The following is a 22,179-nucleotide window of genomic DNA, read 5'->3' as shown; positions in this document are numbered from 1 at the left end:
TTTGTTATGGATTAATGGATTAACTGCTTCCTTTATTGTCCTGTACCTAACTCACACCAGATGGCACAAAAGACCCCATGGGATGAGTGCAGTAGCTCATGCCTGTAATCCCAGCACTTTGGGAGGCTGAGGCAGAGAATTGTTTTGAGTTCAGGAGTTTGAGACCAGCTTGGGCAGAAGGGAGATCCAGTCTCTATAAAAAATAAATAAATAAATTAGCCAGGCATGGTGGCACATGCCTGTGGTCCCAGCTAGGCGGTAGACTGAGGTGGTAGGATTGCTTGAGTCCACAAGATTGAAGCTGCAGTGAGCTGTGATTGTGCCATGCCAGCCTGCAATATAGAGCAAGACAGTCTCAAAAACAAAAAATAACAACAAAAAACTATCACTAGCACAGTTTCAGTGTGAAATGTTTTTTGTTTTGTTTTGTTTGTTTTTGAGATGGAGTTTTACTCTTGTTACCCACGCTGGAGTGCAACGGTGCAGTCTTGGCTCACCACAACCTCCGCCTCCTAGGTTCAAGTTCTCCTGCTTTAGCCTCCTTAGCAGCTGGGACCACAGGCATGCGCCATCATGCCTGGCTATTTTGTGTGTGTGTGTGTGTGTGTGTGTGTGTGTGTGTGTGTGTATTCTTAGTAGAGACAGGGTTTCACCATATTGGCTAGGTTGGTCTCGAACTCCTGACCTCAGGTGATCCACCCACCTTGGCCTCCCAAAGTGCTGGGATTACAGGCATGAGCCACCACTCCCGGCCCGTGAAATGTTAAATATACCTTTCCCTAATGAAAAAGACCACCTTGACTAATCAGATCATTGTAACTATGCATTAAGCCTTACACAGAAAGATGTTGAAATTCTGTTAAGCTTCTATAAACTTTCTCTATATAAACAATCCCAAACTTCTACAGTTCAGAACACTGACTTCCATTCTTTGGAATCCATGTTTCCCTAGCACCTGCCCTTATACTATGCACTGGAATAAACTATCTTTAAACTAGATTCTGATCAAGTTGACACATCCAACAGGAATAAGGTTCCTGTTTTTTCAGCACTGGAGCTCAGGATGCACCATCCCAAAATAAGACCAGAATATGCCACATCAGGATATACTTATTTGACGTATTTCCACTTAGTTATTCTGAGACACTGTAGACACAGGAGTAGCTCTGAAAAGCTGTCCTTCTGTAAACAGAATTTACATCTAAAGAAAAAGAACTTGATAAGAAACTCATCAATCAGGGAAGATTTTATCACCAGGGAGAAGACTGGACACCTTGCTCAGGTAGACCTTGTCACAGGCTATTAACCTATTCTTCTGATGAGGCCTCTGAGACAACTTTTATCACCTGAGAAACGTTTCATATGCATAACAAGACAACCTTTGTTCACCATATGCTTCCTCTCCTCACCCTCCTACAGTCAGTCTAACTCAGGGATACTATATAAACTTCAATCATCTGGACTTTCTTTGACTCTCATATTTTATGCGACTCCCATGTGTATGTACAAAATAAATTTATGTCTTTTCTCCTATTCATCTTTCTACTGTCAGTTTACTTCATAAACTCAGTTATCAAAAGGGTAGAGAGAAAGTCTTCTCACTCCCACATCACTCTCCTCTGTACTCCCCAGTGCTGTTTCCAGGACCCCCAGGGTTCCGTGTGGACCATGAATTAGAGGAAATGGTAAAATCTTATTTGTCTGTGACCATTATAATCTGGCACTGGGGACCCTCTCCTATGGCAAATGCCCAAATTCTGGCTTTCTATTGCATCACGGTCACTTATGGATTCTTCACAATCTCCCCTCCCCCCATCCCCTCCTCTAATTGAGACTGCTGCCTTGCAGAGCCCCACTACGATGATGCACATTCTGTCTCATCTCTTAGGATTCTCTTTCAACCCCAGCTCTGGTATTATACACAGCCTCTGACCCCTGAGGTCTCCTTGCCCTAGCAAGTAGGATTCTTAGATAGTGTCCTTTTGAGGTGTTTCTGTGACACCTTTCTTCAGAGTTCACATAGTTCATGACATCTTTGCCCTACTAAACTCTGGACTGGCAAACTGCAGCCACCGAATAACCCTCTTTTGACTCTAACCCATAGGCAGCATGAGTCAGCCTTGGACTGTCCCAGGAGAGAGCTGACACCGTTATGTCCCATACACCAGTGGCACAAATCAAGTGTTCACAAGCTACAGATCCTCTAGGCAAAGCACTTCTCACTTAATTTTTAGTGAATGCTGTGTTGGGGGAATGGGAGAATCACTTTTTTACCTCGTCCAAGGTAAAAAGAAGTTTCCAGAAATGCCAGGCTCTCCTTGCTTGGCTGACAATTTTTTATTTCCAAATAATCTTATTTCCTTTCTATTGAATCTCCAGCCTTCTCTTAAATATAAATTGGCGGTAAGTTATAGGCTAAAGCTTGCAGAATTAATTTAGTCATCCTTTAGAAAGTTGTTTAGATGTATCAAATATGTTTGGAATTTGGAGGTAGTATCCCTCTGTGCTCAGCACTGGAGCCTCAGTGGAACACAATGCTATTTTTTTTTTTTTTTTTGAGATGGAGTCTTGCTCTGTCAACCAGGCTGGTGTACAATGACGCAATCTCAGCTCACTACAACTTCTGCCTCCCAGGTTCTGGCAATTCTCCTGCCTCAGCCTCCCAAATAGCTGGGACTATGGGAGCCCGCACACCTGGCTAATTTTTTGTATTTTTAGTAGAGACGAGGTTTCCCCATGTTGGCCAGACTGGTCTTGAACTCCTGACCTCAGGTGATTCACCCACCTTGGCCTCCCAAAGTGCCAGGATTACAGGCATGAGCTACTACGCCCAACCCAAGATGCTATTTTTTAAAGGAGTAATCAGAAGAAATATGAAGAATAACATTTTTAAATTCAAGGGAAAGGTTGGAAGATAACATTGAAGAAGTCTTTCTTCCACCTCTAAAATTGGACACTAGGAGAGAAAAATTTTTTTTAAATTAGAGGATCAATCAAGGAGGTCTAACATGAAACAAATAGAATTTTAAGCACGAGAAAAGAGATAAAGCAGAAGAGAAGAAATCATCAAAGATATAGGAAAAGAAAATTTTCTAGGAAGAATGACTAAGGACCCATGTTATGATAAAGTTCCCCAAATTGGCAATAAAAAGAGACCCTGAATACCTCAAGGAACAAAAAATAGGTTACATGTAAAAAGGACCTGAAATACAAACGCTTTTAGACTTCTCATCTGTAACACAGGAAACTAGAAAACACTAAAGCAATTTATTTAAAATTCTGATGAAAACTCATTTCTAGCCTAGGATGTTATTCAAAATCAAATGTTAACCTAGAGTGAAAGTAGAACAAAAAGTCAGGAATGCAAGGAATCAAAACATCTACCTCTCATACACCATCTAAAAACAACTGGAGCATATGTGTAACACAAATGAGGAAGTAAAGTAAAAAGGAGAATGCCACCAGATTCAGAAAACTGGGAACTTAACACAGAGAGACAGTAAAAGATGCCAAAAGGAAGTCTTAGGCAGGCAGCTGTGCAGCTGGATCAGCGACAAACCAGCACAAATTAGAGCAAGAATGAGAATGGTAGCAGAAAGAGTAGAGAAGAAAAGAAAATGAACTGACAGTTATATTTAACCTAAGCAAAATTATATTAAGAAGCTATCGGGAAGTTGGGAATTGTAAAGAATTCATAATAAATATACAGCAAGGTAAGCAAATAAAAGGGAATAATGCAGTAATTAACTGCAGGAAAAGGAAAATAAGGTATAAGGGGGAAAAAAATGTAACCATAGTACACTACTTGACTCCACCAGTGACTTTTAAAAATGCAATTCCATCTGCTGCTCAAAACCTCTCAGGGGTATTTCTCTACACTTAGAATAAAATCCACACTCTTAACAGGACTATGGAACTTTAATGATGTGTGGTTCCACTCTTCCCCCATCTTGGACTACAGTCTGGAAAGTCTCATTTGCTGTTCCATAGGCATGGGACACTCTTACCTCCAGATCATGGTACTCAGGTGTCAAATGAAAATTCACCTTTTCTGTGAAGCTTTCTCTGACCAGTCAGTATAAATTAGTACCAGCTTTCTCTCAGCTCTGTCACTACTGCATTATTTAATTTTATTTTTTTCATATTGCATCACTGATTGAAAATGTTTGATATGTTACTATATGAGGATAAATTGTAATAATATTAGTTAATACTTACAGTACTTACATAGTACTTATTTCAGACCAGACTCTGTTATAAGTGCTTTATATTTGTTTTTGGTTATTTGTTGGAGACATAGTCTGGTTCTGTTGCACAGGCTGAAGTGCAGTGGCACAATCTCAGCTCACTGCAACCTCCACCTCCTGAGTTCAAGTAATTCTCATGCCTCAGCCTATTGAGTAGCTGGGATTACAGCGTGTGCCACCATGCCTGGTAAATTTTTTTTTTTTTTTTTGTATTTTTAGTAGAGATGGGTTTTCGCCATGTTGGCCGGGCTGGTCTCAACCTCCTGACTTCAAGTGATGCTCGGGCCTCAGCCTCCCAGCATGCTAGGATTACAGGTGTGAACCACCGTGCCCAGCAACATTTGTTATTTCATTTAATCCTCACATCATCCATGAGAGGTGTTTTCTACTATTATCACCATTTCATAAATTTTAAAACTGAGGCACAATTTAATAACTTGCTGGGGGATCACTCAGTAGCAAGGGCTGGGGCTCACATACCTGCAGTCCAGTCCCAGTTTGTGCTCATAACCATGTGTTATATGGCCTTTCCCTGAAGGTGCAGGAGAGCAGCAACTTTACCTACTCTTCACCCTCTGATATGGTTTGGCTCTGTGTCCCTACCCAAACCTGATGTGGAATTTTAATCCCCTCATGTCAGGGGAGGAACCTGGTCAAAGGTGATTGAATCATGGGGATTAATAGTGAGTGAGTTCTCACTGAAGTGGCTATGTTTTCTGGGGTGTATACCTGGGGTTCATCCTCTCGTGCCAGGAAAATTTAGGACACAGACACACACAAGGAATGTAGGAGCGCAGGTTTAATAGGCAGAAGAAAGAGAAAGGAAAACAGCTCTCTCTCTAGTGAGAGAAAGGGACTTCTGAGAGGAAAGACCCACTGGTGGCAGCCGCACTAGATTTGTGACTTGGGCTTGAGGAGGTGGTGTCTGATTTACATAGGGCTCACAGACTGCCAGGTATGATGTTTACATAGCGCACTGGGAAGGCTAGTCACCTCACCCTCGTCTTACTATGCACATAAATTCTCCTCTTGGCCGGTACCATCTTGTCTGCTCCTTACTGTACACTTGACTGGCAGAGAAGGGACGATGGGGCCACCATCTTGAACATATCTAGTTCCTAGTTCCTGCCGGCATTCACCCATGCAAGCTCCCAGCTTGCTTGTCTATGTCTGCAGCTTGACTTTACAGGCTGCTCTTTGTTAGAAAATCATTTGGGGCTGCTTTTCATTAAAAATAAAAGCCCTGGCCGGGCGCGGTGGCTCAAGCCTGTAATCCCAGCACTTTGGGAGGCCGAGGCAGGTGGATCACGAGGTCAAGAGATCAAGACCATCCTGGTCAACACGGTGAAACCCCGTCTCTACTAAAAATACAAAAAATTAGCTAGGCATGGTGGTGCGTGCCTGTAATCCCAGCCACTCAGGAGGCTGAGGCAGGAGAATTGCCTGAACCCAGGAGGCAGAGGTTGCGGTGAGCCGAGATCGTGCCATTGCACTCCAGCCTGGGTAACAAGAGCGAAACTCCGTCCCAAAGAAAAAATAAAAAATAAAAAAAATAAAAGCTTTACCAAGGATTCCCATACCCTCACCATCTACCTAAGTGATTTCTTCTTAACTCCTACATCATCTTAAGATCTGATGGTTTAAAAGTGTGGCACTACCCCCTTCTCTGCCTCCTGCCACCATATAGGATGTGTCCTGCATCCCCTTCCCCTTCCACCATGATTGTAAGTTTCCTGAGGCATTTCCAGCCATGTTGAACTGTGATTCAATTAAACCTCTTTTCTTATAAATCACCCAGTCCGGGGTAGTTCTTTTTAGCAGTGTGAAAATGGACTACTACACCCTCATAGCCTCAAGACCTTGAGAAGTGTCTGAGGCTTCCATAATGGACACTCTTCAAAAGTTTATTCAATAAATGTATTACAAGAATCTCAGTTATCCTGAGACAAGAGGAAAGAAGTGGGTACAAGTTTTTTCTTGTTTTTTGTTTTTTTGAGACAGAGTTTCACTCTTTTTGCCCAGGCTGGAGTGCAGTGGCATGATCTGTTGGCTCACTGCAACCTCTGCCTCCTGGGTTCAAGCGATTCTCCTGCCTCAGCCTCCTGAGTAGCTGGGATTACAGGCATACACTACCATGCCCAGCTAATTTTTGTATTTTTAGTAGAGATGGGGTTTCATCATGTTGGCCAAGCTAGTCTCAAACTCCTGACCTCAGGTGATCCACCGACCTTGGCCTCCCAAAATTTTGGGATTACAGGGGGGTAAAAATTTTTCCTCATGGGCTATCAGTTGCACCACTTGCCACATCTCAGGTTTTTCTACCTTTTGACACCAGCTGCTCTGGTTTTTCCAGTTTTAGGATCTCTTGATCAAGATATTTTGGTTTCCTCTATAGTCATCAGGCTTCATAACATTCTCCTCTCTCTCTTTCTCTCTCTCTAATTAAGCTATGGCTGTATTAGCACTTGTATGCTACCCAGTGACTGCAGGACATGACTGACCCACCCTCTGGCCTGTGTTCAAGGTGAAATGGATGTGGTAGTGATTCTTCCATGGACCAAGTGGATCCATGGAAGTGAATCTTATGGTTCTGGAAGTGAGTTGCCTATGGGACATCCAGAAGACTCACTGATGGAGTGTTGTGGGAAACAGCAGAAAGCTAGAAACCACCCCTCATTGGATCTTTAGTCCATAGATAAATCCAGCAGGCAAAAATGCAGAAAAAGATGATTTGTTCTCAAGTGGACATGAAGGCAGGGCATTCTGGAGAGTCAGGGAGATGGTCAGAGCTTAGGTGGCTGGGAAAGAGACCTCTACATGTGTTTCCACTCATGGAATCAAGGAACCCAATAGAAAGTCCCAACAGAATCACTTCATTCCTCTATATTTTCCCATACCCCCCTAGGCGCCTAGTCCAAGTCACCATCTTCTCTTCCCTGAATCCCTGCCACAGCCCCTAACCCACGCCACAAGGAACTCAACCTTGGCTTCCTCTCCAGAGCACTTTCCTGACAGTGACTCTTCTAATTTTCTCCTTGTTTATAAACTGAGTAGCCTGAGAATTTCCCAAGTCATCATGTCTTTGTTTCTTTTTCTCAGCAGTTCTTACCTCATTTATCCCTTTTTCTTTGGCATTTTACTATAAAACAGCAAGAGGAAACCTTGCTACACCTCCAATAGTTTACTTGGAAAGCTCAGACAAATATCCAAGTTCAAACAAATACTGCTTTCCATATAACTGTAAGACACAATGCCACAGTTTTATTCCACTGTATAACAATGATCCTTTTTCCTCTAGTTTCCCTAAACATGTTCCTCATTTCTTTCTCAGCCGTCACCAACAGCATATTATGAAAACTTATACTTTTACCAAGCTTCTACAATGACTTTGATATTCTCTAAAATGAAACACATTTTCTCTACCACACTCCTCACTTCCAAATCCTCACCAGCAGCACCTTTAACATCCCTATTTCTACCAACAGTCTTTCTAAGGTAAGATAGGCTTTCCCTATCATGCTTATCAAAATTCTTCCATACACTGCCCAATGCCCAATTCCAAAGCCACTTCCACATTGCTTAGGTATGTTACAGCAGCACATCATTTCCAGGTACCAAAATCTGTATTCGTTTCCTACTGCTATTGTAACACATGACTGTAGACTCTGTGGCCTGAAACTACACATTATTATTATTATTTGAGACAAAGTCTCGCTCTGTTGCCCAGGCTGGAATGCAGTGGCACAATCTCAGCTCACTGCAGTCTCCCCCTTCCAGGTTCAAGTGATTTTCCTGCCTCAGCCTCCCAAGTATCTGGGGCTACAGGCATGCACCACAACACCTGGCTAATTTTTGTATATTTAGTACAAACAGGGTTTCACCATGTTGGCCAGGATAGTCTCAAACTCCTGACCTCAAGTGATCCTCCCACCTCAGCCTACCAAAGTGCTGGGATTACAGACATGAGCCACCAGGCCCAGTCTTAAAACTACACAAAATTTTTTTTTTTTTTGAGACAGAGTTTCACTCATGTTACCCAGGCTGGAGTGCAATGGTGCGATCTCGGCTCACTGCAACCTCTGCCTCCTGGGTTCAGGCAATTCTCCTGCCTCAGCCTCCTGAGTAGCTGGGATTACAGGCACGCACCACCATGCCCAGCTAATGTTTTTTTGTATTTTTAGTAGAGACGGGGTTTCACCATGTTGACCAGGATGGTCTCGATCTCTTGACCTCGTGATCCACCCGCCTCGGCCTCCCAAAGTGCTGGGATTACAGGCTTGAGCCACCGCGCCCGGCCAAAACTACACAAAATTTTTATCTTATGGTTCTGGAAGTTCTAAATCAAGGTGTCAGCAAAGCTGCATTCCTTCTGGAAGTTATAGAGTGAGAATCTGTTTTCTTGGCTTTTCCAGCTTCTATAAACCACCTGCATTTTTTGGCTCATCCTCATCCTCAGAGCAAGTAGTGGAGCTCTTTAAATCTCAATCTCTCTCTCTCTCTCTCTCTCTCACACACACACACACACACAAACACACACACACACACACACACACACACACACACACACACACACACACCCCTTTGCTTCCACTGTGGCATCTCCTTCTCTGATTGACCCTCTGCTTCCCTCTTATAAAGACTCTACTAATTATACTGGACCCATTTAGATAATCAAGGATAATCTCTCCATCTCAAGATCCATAACTTAATCACAATCTGCAAAATCCCTTTTACCATGAAGGCTTCTGGGGATTAGGCTATGGGCATTCTTGGGGGCTGTGATTCAGCCTACCACACTCACCAACCCCCTATTGTGGGTCAGGCATTGGACGACATATGGTTGCAGAGTGATAAAAAACTTCATATGCTGTCTGCTCTCCAGAAATGTATGGTCTAGTGGAAGAGTCAGATATCAATCCAAAAATCACACAGATAATCAGCCCAATACAATCATTGTAAGTTGAGATGAAGGCACTGAAGGCTTGGGAAACAGAGGAGACCCAAGGGTCTCTCTGAGGAAGCAGCATTCAATCTGAGGCTGGCAGGGTGATAAGGCACAGCTGGATGGGGAATCGGAAGAAGACCTTCCAGGCAGAGGCATCAGCAAATGCAAAGGCTCTGAAGAAAAAGAGTTTGGAGGATGAGGGAGGTGGAAACAGCAACAAGATGAGGCTGTAAAGATGAGAAGGACCAGATCCCTTGGGAACTTCTGGAGCATGGTGGGGACTTTAGGTTTTATTCAAAACATGACAGGAAAAGGTTGAAGAGTTGTTTTGCTTGTAATTTTTTTTTTTTTTTTGACAGGGTCTCATTCTGTAGTCCAGGCTGGAGTGCAGTGACATGATCACAGATCACTGCAGCTCCTCCTGGGCTCAAGAGATCCTCCCACCTCAGCCTCCCAAAGTGCTGGGATTACAGTGCTGGGGCTGAGTCACCATGCACCACTGGGTTGAGGAATTCTTAAAGCAGGTGAGTGATGTGATGATCACTCTGCTATGGAGAACAAGTTGGGTCTGAGAGACAAATGGGGATGAGAAGAAATAAAAACACACATATTCAGTGAGGAGAAGACAGTGGCCTAAACTGGGCATGTGGTAGTTAAAATAGATAGGACTGCATAGATGTAAGATAAGTCTTGGACCAAAAATAACTCATAGGACTTGATGGGATTTGGTGTGTGAGCCAAAGGTCTGGGATATGACTATAGGTGTAGCTGGCATATGAGGAAGGTTGCAAATTAATGGAAATGAGACATTGAAGGGACTGAGATGCCAGGAAAAGGAATGGGACATCCACATGCACCTTAAAATAATATAGGAAAACACCACATGGGAGGAAGAGAGGAGGCAGATGCTAAAATCTACAGTGGATCACGGGGCCAGAGGGTCTGGGATGTCTTCCAACGATGGTTAGGGGAAGAGAGAGCACAGACTGCTGGTCAGAGTAGCAGAGAGCAGATGCTATACAAGGAGTCTCACATGAAAACAGTAATGGGCAGGGTGAAAGGCATCAGCTTCCCTCCAGACCTGGATGAGGGCAGAGAAAATGAGCAGCCTCCACTTTAAAGGTTGGCAAAGAAATGACCTTACCTAAGACAAGGAGGAGCAGGAAACATTTGGGGAAGATAAAGTGGAGTGTACTAATATTGGCTGCAAAGGGTATTATGGGCAGATTTTAGTGGGAGGGTCTATTGTGGGTTGAGTTAAGAGAGAAAATGCAGAGCATCGAGAGAGTGAAGGTGATGGGGACAATGTGGAAACAGTGACATGGGGAATTTAACTGGGTGCTGGGTTGCCAATGCTTTAAGTACCAATAGTGCGTTCCCTGGGGGGTGCTGGGTGCTTAGGCCTCTCTATATTTACCAGTGGGCTGGAAGGGAAGCCCAGCATGCTTTTCCTCAAGGTCTTCTGTGACAAGAGAATAAGCAAGTGAGTCTGGGTCCAGGAGTATGGGGTTGTGTAAACGTGCTGTTACCTTCTTGTTCATCTGGTCTTCTTTTGTGGTTCTGCTTAAATGTCACCTCCCAATAAAGTCTTTCCTAATCTCTCTGACTCGTCTTTTCCACATACACAGAACCTTGTGCAGACTTCTATTGTAGCACCTACTATATGCACTTTATTGTCTTTGCCTTTGTATTTATTTATTTATTTTTTACTTTTTTTAGATAGTCTTGCTCTGTCACCCAGGCTGGAGTGCAGAGGTGTGATCTCAGCTCACTACAGCCTCCGCCTCCCAGATTCAAGTAATTCTCTGCCTCAGCCTCCCAATTAGCTGGGATTGCAGGTGCATGCCACCATACCCGGCTAATTTTTTGTATTTTTAGTAGAGACAGAGTTTCGCCATGTTGGCCAGGCTATTCTCGAACTCCTGGTCTCAAGTGATCCACCCTCTGGCCTTCCAAAGTGCTGGGATTACAGGTATGAGACATCGCACCTGGCCACCTTTGCTTTTTATATATCTCTCCCTGAATAGAATTTTTTCTCAGGAGTGAGAATAATGCTTGGATTATTTCTATTTTCCTATAACTGGGTACAAAGTCTGGTAGCCTTAGTAGGAGCTACGTAATGCTTAATTAAGTAAAACTTAGCCATTGTTTGCTGGTCATTATTGTTCTATATAAATTGTAGATTTGAAGAAAAGTTTAGATATCCTTAATATAATTATTACTGTGAATCGTTACAATGTGTATGCTGTGAAGTATACACATTACATTTAACTTGTTTTCTTAATAGATAATTTTCAGCTAATTAAATTAAATAAACCACTTTGGAAATATTGTCAAGAAAGATGTTGCTGATCTTAACTAAAATTTGCTTAGATGGCCGGGTGCAGTGGCTCATGCCTGTAATCCCCGTACTCTGGGAGGCTGAGGCAGGTGAACCACCTGAGGCCAGGAGTTCAAGATCAGCCTGGCCAACATCGCAAAACCCCATCACTACTAAAAACACAAAAATTAGCCAGGCGTGGTGGCAGACACCTGTAATCCCAGCTACTCAGGAGGCTGAGGGAAGAGAATCAGCTGAACCTGGGAGGCTGGAGATTGCACTGAGCCAATATTACGCCACAGAACTCCCACCTGGGCAACAGAGTGAGACTCCATCTCAAAAAAACAATAAAAATAAAAGTAATCAAATAAAATTTGCTTAGGTACCAGTATTTCAGATTTTCTTGGTAATGGCTCGGTGTCAAGCTAATTTTATTATAAGGTTTCAATTTTTTAAATTCAATTTTGTTATAATAAACTCACATGTGTCAAAAATCAAATATATAAATGTATGCAGTAAAAAGTCTCATGGTGATTTTCCTTCTATACCTGAGAGCTTACTGCTTCTTTCCTCAATTGTTTTCTTTTAATTTCCTTATCTTTTACACCTAATGACTATGCAAATGACTTCTGATCATTGTAATCACAAACAATGCTGCAACAAATAATCTTGTTCATAAGTCATTTCACATGTGTGCAAGTCAATATAAGGCACTTTTAATTAAATATTAACAATGATGTTGAATCATCAAATTTATTGCAAACTATGCAGTTATGTTAATATTGTTAAAACAATTCCTCATTTCAAGCTTCGAAGTGTTGTCCTTGAATATCAAGTGCTAGACTGATGTACTACTGTACATAATGTTCTAAGAACATTGATCAAAGGGAGGGAAGTTGCCAGTAAACCAGCAAATACAACATTAATACACTCAGTTATTAAGGGGCATAAACTTTATTGACATCCTACATCTATATACTCATGGAACTACTGACATTATTAGTAAAATATTTGCTCTAATTTTACTGAATTTTTAAAAGCCAGTTTAGTTAATACCATGCTTTATAAACAAGTAATGGTTATATGTTATATGATTAATGTTATATGATTTCTTTTAAATAAGCATAAAGACTCATGGAAAACTATCATCAGAGTCAACCATGAATGGCTGATATTTTACAACCAAAAGAAAAGGGAAATAAGTTATCAGGAGACTTTCGAAAGTGAATATAGTAGGTGGCAGAGCTGTCCACAGGAGATTTGAGAAGTCCTATTTCTCGAGGCATTTAAATGGAATAGAACTGACAGCTAGAAAAATAAACACAAAGGAACAATCCTTCTTCAGCAAAAGTAAAAGGCCAAAATGACCTAATAGATTTTTTCTTTCAAAATTCTAGGATTCAGTGAACACTGCCTCTAAGTGCCTCTTTTGTTGGATTTGTTTGTCAGGGTATGCATTCATTAGTTTGCTTAAAAACTGCATTGTTTGTGACAAAGAAAAACATGTTAAACAGTATCAGAATTGGTTAAGATTCCCGGACACATGACTTTGTTCTATACTCTAAGACTCTTCCAAGAATGTTTGGATTTACATTCTGACTTAATCTGAAAACTAGTGATTGAAAAGGCTGGCATTGCAGTTTGTTCATTACGATTTTTGTGGTGTTCTGTTTATATTCCTATGTAGCATCTTTTGTATAAATTTTCCTACAATCAATTTAAAATCAACCAGCTATGTGAGCTTGCCAGTAGACATATATAACAGCCATATAAGTTTAGCAATAGGCAATAAGCTACATGAGTTTGCAGCTACATGAGTTTGGCAATAGGCATTAATTGCAGCTATATGAGTTTGGCAGTAGGTATTAAGACGGTGTAAATACTTTACTGTTCTCTGTGTTTTTATAACCCTTTATCTTTTGGAAGTCAATTAAAGCTTTAACTCCAAAGAAATCCAAGTGTGGAAAGATGTATGTACTATTCAAAAACAGAGAAGTATAAAACAGAATCAATCTGAATCTTGAAAGTCCAGAAGTAGGCACTTGATTTAACACAACTAATATCTGTAAAGCAACTCACAGTGGTGCAAGGTTCATGCCAGAGTAGAAGAAAAGGTAAGTGCAGAGGACTTGCAGAATATGATCAGTATCTTATTGGTGCAAGGTTTATGCTAGAACAAAGGTAAAGATAATAAGAACAGAGGAATTAAAGCACTGATCAGTATCTTATTTCCTGACTTCAAAATGTAAATCTAGGCATAACTTCCCACCTTTCACCCATGTTAATTCCACTGCAAAAACATGATCACTGTTCTCACAAGGTGTCTGGGGAGTGGGCTGCATGGTGAGCAACATGGTGAGCAAATTATAGACGGGATAGAGGGAGTTGAAAACCAGTAAAGGCAAATAAAAGAACTCATTTTGAGGTGGAGCAAATCCTCTATTATGATCACAGAAATGCATACACATAGATGAGGCGTAAGTAGGTTTTAAAAGGTCTCACGCACTAAGCTAAACTCAGGAGACAATGGGGAAGCCATAGATTTTGAGTGATGGAATGACATCAGAACATCATGTAATGAAAATTAAGCTTCAGGCCAGTTGGGAGATTTTGGAATAATTCAAGTGAGAAGTAATGAGATCATAAACCAGTATGCTGGGCAATGGGAAAGAGAGAACCTATGGAATCAGAGAAGACAGAGTCCACAGGACATGGTACCTGATTGGATATGTGGAATAAGAGAATAAGAAAGAGGTAAAAGATGGCTGGCCTGGGTATGGTGGCTCACACCTGTAATCCCAGCACTTTGGGAGGCCAAGGTGGGCAGATCACATGAGGTCACGAGTTCAAGACCAGCCTGGCCAACATGGTGAAACCCAGTCTCTACTAAAAATACAGAAATTAGCTGGGCATGGTGGCAGGTGCCTGTAATCCCAGCTACTTGGGAGGCTGAAACAGGAGAATCTCTTGAACCTGGAAGGTGGAAGTTGCAGTGAGCAGAAATCACACCACTGTACTCCAGCCTGGGTCAAAGAGCAAGACTCAGCCTCAAAAAAAGAAAGAATGAAAAAGATGGCTGGACTTGGTTCAAATACATACCCTTGCTACAATCCACTATGGCTAAGGTGTGGTCACCTGCTAAGAACATGGCCATCTTTGCCTGCTCCTTTGACAGGTACTACAGGTAGCGGAAATTATCTAAGTAGGAAGTCTAGGCACCCCAAACTCCACCAAGAAATTACATATTAACCTTGGCTAAGAAAACACTACATACACTTACATACTAGTTGAAGATCAAAGAAATTAGGATGCAGATTGTATGAGCCCAGTTCTATTCTGTAACTGTACATCTTAGATTTTGATGAAATGAACCATAAAAAAGGAAGTGATAACTTATGTGCTGCGAACAAACTAACCATTGGTTGTTTATCCCTTTGAAATAAAACACAAGTGAACTAAAAGGCACGTGATTCAATATTCAAACAGCAGTGTGAAGCTTCTGCTTATATAGTTTCATATTTCAGCTGATTGCAGAGGCAAGAGTCAATAGCTTTCCACTCCTCTGAAAAACTAGAGGGGACCATTTCAGTCTTTTCTACCTGTCTTCCATGTTATATGTACTCTATTGTCCTGGCTTTAATAACCAACAATTTAGATATAAAATTTTGTGTCTATATGTCTGCACATTTTGCAGAAGATTGTCCATACTTTTCATAAGATTTACACACTGGCCAGGTGCAGCGGCAGACACCTATAATCCCAGCACTTTGGGGTGGGTGGATCACTTGAGCCCAGGAGTTCAAGACCAGCCTGCACAACATGGAGACATCCTATCTCTACAAAAAACACAAAAATTCGCCAGGCGTGGTGGCGCGTGCCTGTGATCCCATCTACTCATGGGGTTGAGGCAGGAAGATCACTTGAGCCCAGGAGGTTGAAGTTGAAGTGAGCCATGATTGCACCACTGCACTTCATCTTGGATAACTGAATGAGAACTTTCCGGGGGAAAAAAATTTACAGTGGTGTCAGACCCAAGAAAGCCTAGAACCTGGAGAGATGAATAGCACAATAGACTAGGAGTCTGTCTACTTTCTCATTTTGCTCTTTTATTTGTATTATTTATCTATTTTTGAGCAATTCTAGTAAGTTTTCTGATGCTTTCCTTAGAAGAATGTTTTGAGGTAAAGTAGTTTGCATGGCATTTAGAAAATGGAAAATGTCCTTCAGAGGACAAAGTATAAGCACAGGTGAAATTGGTGCAAAAGCAGCAAGGAAGTCCTGCCTCAAGACTGAGTATGTTTTTTCTATAAACACAAGCACTATTCTTGTAAGTATACAGAGCACTCACCAACACTGAAAACCATGGAACCCTGAGTCATGTATCATGCTTCCCCATGTAGACTTTGCTGCTGTCTTTTAACCCTACCTTTTATCTTCACATTTCAAGGAAACATTATGATTTCAAATTCCTAAACTCACATCTACTCCTAAAGTCAAAACAACACAACTTGGTATCTAAATCTGCTGAAATGAAATGAAATGCACTTGGCAAAATCACCCTTTTATGTAGTGGTGGAATGCTACCAACTGCCCTGTGACCATACTATGCAAATCCACCCTTGGCTTCATCCCAGGATATACCCAAACTTCCTTTCAACTGTGTCTCTTTGTCAGTCCCGTTAAGAGACAGCTGTGGAATGTCTGGTCTAGAATATCCCAACAGGTGCTCCTTCCATCTAGATTTGTATGGAGTCAGATAGAATTTGATATCTAATCCTGTGTCCCAGGCTTCCTAAGGCTTCCTAAAGCAGATATCTATCTACAGTCAAAACGGCAAAAACCTTTCTCACACTGATGGATAAACTGTAAATGCAGTTGATCAAACATTCAAATCTACACATTGAAATAAAGAACTGACAAATGAATTGGTTCTTTTTAGATTAAATATAAGACTATTTTTAATGGAACTAGCTGAGTTTTACAAGTATTTCACAACTTTCAGTCAGAAAGAGCCGTATGTTTTTCAGTATGACTTCAGGTTATTATTTGTAATGTAATTTCTTCTTTTTTTTTTCTTTATTGGTCTTCCCTGTTTCCATTCTTCCACTTTCCTGTATTTTGGGGGCATAACCATCTCTTTCCTTTAGATTTTCTTTTTCCCATTAATTACTGAACACAAGAAAAATGTTCTGCAAAATAGTCTTTCTCACCAAAAAGGTATAATATGAAAGTAGAAAAATGTTTATGTGAGATGCTATGCCGTATTAATAAGGTAATCTAATTTCTAAGCTATTTTAAGGATATGAGTACTCAATTTTTAGGGGAAAGACAAATTTAGCTTTGTGGACTTCAGAGGACAAATTATAAGCACAGGTGAAATTGGTACCTGAACCCTGGCATTCCGGAAGAGATGGATTCTGCTTTGCCGTTGCCTTCACCGTTAACATTGTGAGTCACTGACAAGGTCTTATGATGAAACTGTTTACCAATATTTGCAAAGTTGTGTTTATGAATAAAAGCATCCAAATGCTTAATTTTGAAACATTTAAAAAATATGAGTTGCACCTCACATTTATGTCTCTGCTGAATTGCATGCAATCCTATTGCAGTGGCCTTAGCTGAATGGACAGAGGCTCAGAAAAGGCCATCAGTGGGAACACTTACCATATGACAGGTGAAATGTTTAGACCATTGGGACAGCTGTTAAGAGGATAATGTTACAATACAAAGGCTGCCTACATTTTTGACCAAAAAATGAGCAGATCAACCACAGTTTCCTCCTGTGCTGAAAAAGAATGATAGCACATGCCTGTAATCCCAGCACTTTGGGAGGCCGAGATGAGTGGATCGCTTGAGGCCAGGAGCTCCAGACCAGCCTGACAACATGACAAAACTCCATTTAAAAAAAAATACAAAAATTAGCTGGGCACGGTGGTAATCCCAGCTACTCGGCAGGCTGATGCACAAGAATCGCTTGAACCCAGGAGGCAGAGGTCGCAGTGAGCAGAGACCACTCCGCTACACTCCAGCTCAGCGACACAGTGAAATTCTATCTCAAAAAAACAAAAGAATGATAGCATCATAAGAAAAGTAGAGGATACCTGGGATAATTAAGTCTATCATGGAAGGTACCAGATTCTCACTCTCCAATATAGAAACCAAACCTTCCTGAGCATAAGGCTGATCATGCCACTGGGTTTCCCTGAGGTGGGCATCTGTTATTTAAAGAAACTGTGGTTACCAACACTAAAGGGAAATAGAGAAAGTTCTTTCTTTTCCAACTTCCTATACCAATTGAGAAGAGGCCATTTAAAGAAGCCACAACCCAAAACCCCAAAAGATGTAACTAATGTCAACGCTCAAAATGGCCATAACTTAGAGACAATCTTTCATTTATGCACAGAAATAATTTACTCATAAACCCAGCCCTCTCAGATTAATAACACCACTACTAGCTTTACAGCTGTTTACTTCCCTTGCTTTATTTCTAGACATGAGATACAAGGAACAAAATATATAATTATGAAAACAATTAGAATGGCAGCCTGCAGACAAAACAGACAAAAGGTATAAAAGTAGAGAGTATATTGGGGCCAAATGTGAGTACTGCAACCAAGGGAACACCAAATCAAGTTGCCCTGACTATATACAACAGTTACAAATGGGTTTTTAAAAGAAAAAAAGGAAGCAGTTTCTAAGTTGTTTGCATAGAACTTATATCAAAATAAAATAAATTAATGATAGGCTAAACATCTTTTTTGTATCACAAATTCTAGGAACACAACCAGTAAGGCAGTTAGGAACAAAAGTCTTTAAATAATTGCTCCAGGGGTCCGGGGGGCATGGCTGAAGTCCCATACTCCTGTCTCTGGGCCTGATAAATTGTGCAGCCCTTACAAAGTTCAGATTGCTCTGAGCTATTTTTCTTTTTTCAGGGAGTTGCGCAGCTACTGACAGAAGGCACATCTTGGTTTTAGTTCATAGTACAAACCTCGGTTAGGATCAAATGTTTTCAACTTCCTTTCATAATAAGGTTGTAAACTCATTTCAAATAATTAGACCTTCTCTGGTTCTAATGAGCTGAAAAGCAAGAGAAATTCTTGCGTACAAATGGAAAAATCTGTTTTTCCGACTTTCTCTCTGTAGTTCTGAAATCAAATGAAATTACTCATTATTGAAACTTATCAGATGAAAATATTGGCCAGCATTAAATTCTTGTCCTCCCCCACCCCTACCTTCTTTTTTCCTATTTTCTAACCACCATCCTTTTGTTAGGCCAGCTTAACTAGCTTTACATCTCTGAGCTTAGCCTGAGGGGCCCCTTTCTGTGTCTGGAATGTAAAACCCCTCTCCCCACTAGGCTTCCAGTCCTCCCTCCACACACACACACACGGACTTCCCTTGCTCCATCTCATTCAAATGTATGTCATTTTTAAGTCTCCATCTACATGTTTTTAAGTCATAATACGCATTTACCATTTTTGTACATGTGCTACTCAGTGTACGGGCTGTGTTTCCTATCCATTCTGTATGTGTCTATCTTAAAATACAAGCTCATGCATGACTTAAGTCTGGAGAATTTGCTGAAGACAATGGCAATCAAGATGCCATGTGCAAATACTTTTTTTTTAAATTAAGCTTGTGATAGCAATACATATTTAAGAGATAAGAGGAAAGACTTTTGAAAAATTATAATAAAACTAACTTAATGAAACCTCCCATACTCCTTTGATCACTCCTAGAATATAATCTTTACTTTCTTAATCTTAGGAAATATCAGGAAACAGAAATGAGACTACTTGTAGATACCTTATCTAGTTTCCCATGTTATAAAAGTACCTTGTAAAAGGGACAGGGTTTTTGGATCTACAAAAATGTGTAATCAACCATAACTCCACATGGATAGGAAAAAGCTGGAAAAGCACGACTGTTCATTCTCATAGTTTTCTCCTTTTACTTACTAAAGCTATACTCAGCTAAAGTGTGTTTTTGGTCTAAAATGAAACAAGCATGAAGAAGCCAGAAATAGAACCTCTAACTATAGTGGAAAGGTTGTGTGATCTCTGTTGAATACAAAATGCATAGTTTCCACTCCGTTACTGCTTAATTGCAGTGAAAGTTTTTGTTTGGCGACAAAGGCGCCATTTGTATATTATTTCTTCCAAGTGAAACTGTGGTCTGGGATTGGTTGTAGATAAGGGCAGTTGAGAACCACGCTTCATCTCCCTCCTTCGAAACTCTGAAACGTGGCTTTATTTCTACGAAAAATTCGGATTGCATTATGGTCAATTCCAAAATGTTAGATGGCAGGAATATCTGCCCATCCTTCACTTTCCTTGGAAAAAGTTGCTCTTCGGGTTTTAAATTCGATTGCAGTTTTCCAGTGTGTGAAACCAGGAAAACAAAACACTCAATGGTGTACATCCCTACACCTAAATCGTCAGAAATAATAGGCAGCTGGGCTAATTATCCTTGATTAGCAAGATCAGAGTCTTAGGGTGCTCACTGGTTTAACACGTGAATGCCCTTAAGCGTCTATCATTTGTAACTCCTAGAAGCTTTAATTTCTACAAGAAACAAAATAAAACGAGCCCTCTGCTTTTAACAGCACAGAGATCCTTCTACCTCCCCTGTTCCAGCCGGGTCGCCTCTTCCAGCCGCTCCCTCCAGCATCACACACACCCTGCAGGAAGGCCCATTTACAGCTTGTCACATCCCCAGACGTCCTCTCCAAAATCCCCCACCTCCAGTGCACCGGAGAAATGGAGAGAGGCCCCCACTTCCTTTCCAAGCTTCACTAGCAGGGGAGGGAGCTGAGAGCAGCCTTTTACCTCCGTTCCCAAAAGCGAATGTGAAAACGTCCGAAAGGGTACATCCTGCGAGTGTAGGTTAAACCGAAATCTGAACAGAATGCACGGTCCCAGGTAACTGCGATTGATAAAGACGATGTTGCAGACGATATTGTGAGGGACAGAAGCCACAGTTGTCTCGCCTTCCTCCCCTCCCTGCCAACTGTGTTTCTCGGAGACACCGCAGGTTCGATTCATGCACACACTTTTGTAAAACACAGACAAAATCATGAGTTACCTTCATTGTTCTGTCGGCCGCGAGGGAAGCTCGAGCGGAGCGGAGGGCAGATCCCAACGGTCGCAGCCCCTGACCGCGTGGACCGGGTCTGCGGCTGCAGAGCTCAGTGAGGCTGCGGCAAGACCTGGGGCAGTGCCCCGGGCTGCGGCGAGCACACGTGGCGGGCGGGATTGCAGACCCGCCCTCTGGCGGCGGAGACTCGCGCTCTAGCAGATTGCATCAGCAGGAAGACTACTAAGGCTGCTCCCCCAGGCCGCACCCAGATGGTGGATTCTCTCCCAGCGAGAAAATTCGGAGCCAGAGCCCAGCCCCCAGCGTCACTCACTGCTCACTTCGGGGGTGCAGGGGGGAGGTGCCAGTGTTGCAAGGTGACACGGTTACCCCCCAATCAGTGCCCGTAGGTGAGTAGCCGAGTGTGGGATGCCCGTGTAACATTTATATGGGGACGTCAGGGAGAAGGAGGAAAGAAACAGATCAGAGGTCAAATATGATTGCCATTCCCTCATCACTGGCTCCTGCCCACATCCTTACTGTCACCAAAGTAACTTTCTTGCATGCCAATAGCACCACGGCACAGCCCTGCCCCAAAGTATACGTGGATTCCCCGCGGCTACTTTAGATGTACTTTTGCAATAGTCAAGAACATGTGCCTGGTTTGCCAGTCTCTTTCCTGTAGTCCCTTAGTCCACCCTCAAATATAACCATTTTTGCCAATTTAGTATGTACATAGGGGAAATTTTTAATCCTTTAATTTGAGCATATAAAATTCTTTCTAATGTGAAATTGCCCGGTAGCCCGCTTGGTCCCCTCTAAGTTCTCTCCCCACATCTATATAAAAGCTCCAGGATTGCTACTTTTCCATGTCCAGCTCCTAGGTCAGGCTCCATGACTGCCTAAGGGTGCTGCTGATTGGCCCCAGCTCCCTCTCTGTCAATCTGGCAAACTCCCATTTCTATAAATTTCAACCCAAGCCTTTGCTGTGGAAGTTGCCGCCAATGCCCTCAAACAGAATTGGGCCCTTGGTCTATATGCTGCACTTTGTCCATATCCTTTATCAAAACCAATTATTTTATTGTATTATTTTTTAACACAGACAGGTTCTCACTAAATTGGCCAGGCTGGTCTTGAGCTCCTGGCCTCAGCAATCCCCTCATCTCAGCCTCCCAAATTGCTGGGATTACAGATGTGAGCCACTGTGCCCAGCCTCTTAATTTTATTTTAATTGTCTGCACAGTTGTCACTTCACTGGATTATGAGATTCTTAAGGGCAGATCTTTGTCATATTTATCTCCCGTACTGAGTGGCCTGCCTTGGAAGAGAGGGAGTGTTGAATACAAATCTGTTGGTGCGTAACAACTGTTGGTAAGGTGAATGAATGGTTAGATTATTTGTTCAACAAATGTATTGAGTGATTTCTACATGCTAGGCGGATACATAATAATTTATAATCTGAAATGTCTCAAAATTATTGAATACAATGAGTTTTAAATTTCTCTTCAAAGAGTATGTCAGCATGTCCAGTTATCTTATTCTTTAATTCTCTAAAGTTTGACTTCCTTGTAATTCCTTCTCCACCAGTT

The 22,179-nt window shown here is 41.7% G+C and overlaps 1 protein-coding gene across 2 annotated transcripts in view; it reads right to left on the bottom strand.

Moving 5' to 3' along the window:
* Window positions 1-21,131, bottom strand: part of BCAT1 (branched chain amino acid transaminase 1) — a 111,981-nt gene extending 90,850 nt beyond the window's left edge. Inside the window, exon 1 of one of the 2 annotated variants that reach the window (XM_032287312.1) lies at window positions 20,600-21,131. In XM_032287312.1, the coding sequence (XP_032143203.1) occupies window positions 20,600-20,605 (6 nt within the window). In that variant the 5' untranslated portion in view covers window positions 20,606-21,131. The remainder of the gene's footprint in view (window positions 1-20,599) is intronic. The other variant, XM_032287327.1, reaches the window with a different exon arrangement.
* Between the last annotated feature and the right edge of the window lie 1,048 nt (window positions 21,132-22,179).

This window comes from Sapajus apella, unplaced genomic scaffold, assembly GCF_009761245.1.
Source record: "Sapajus apella isolate SASKATOON/1434 unplaced genomic scaffold, GSC_monkey_1.0 scaffold2, whole genome shotgun sequence".
Lineage (NCBI taxonomy): Eukaryota > Metazoa > Chordata > Mammalia > Primates > Cebidae > Sapajus > Sapajus apella.
This window is presented reverse-complemented; position numbering and strand designations above follow the sequence as displayed.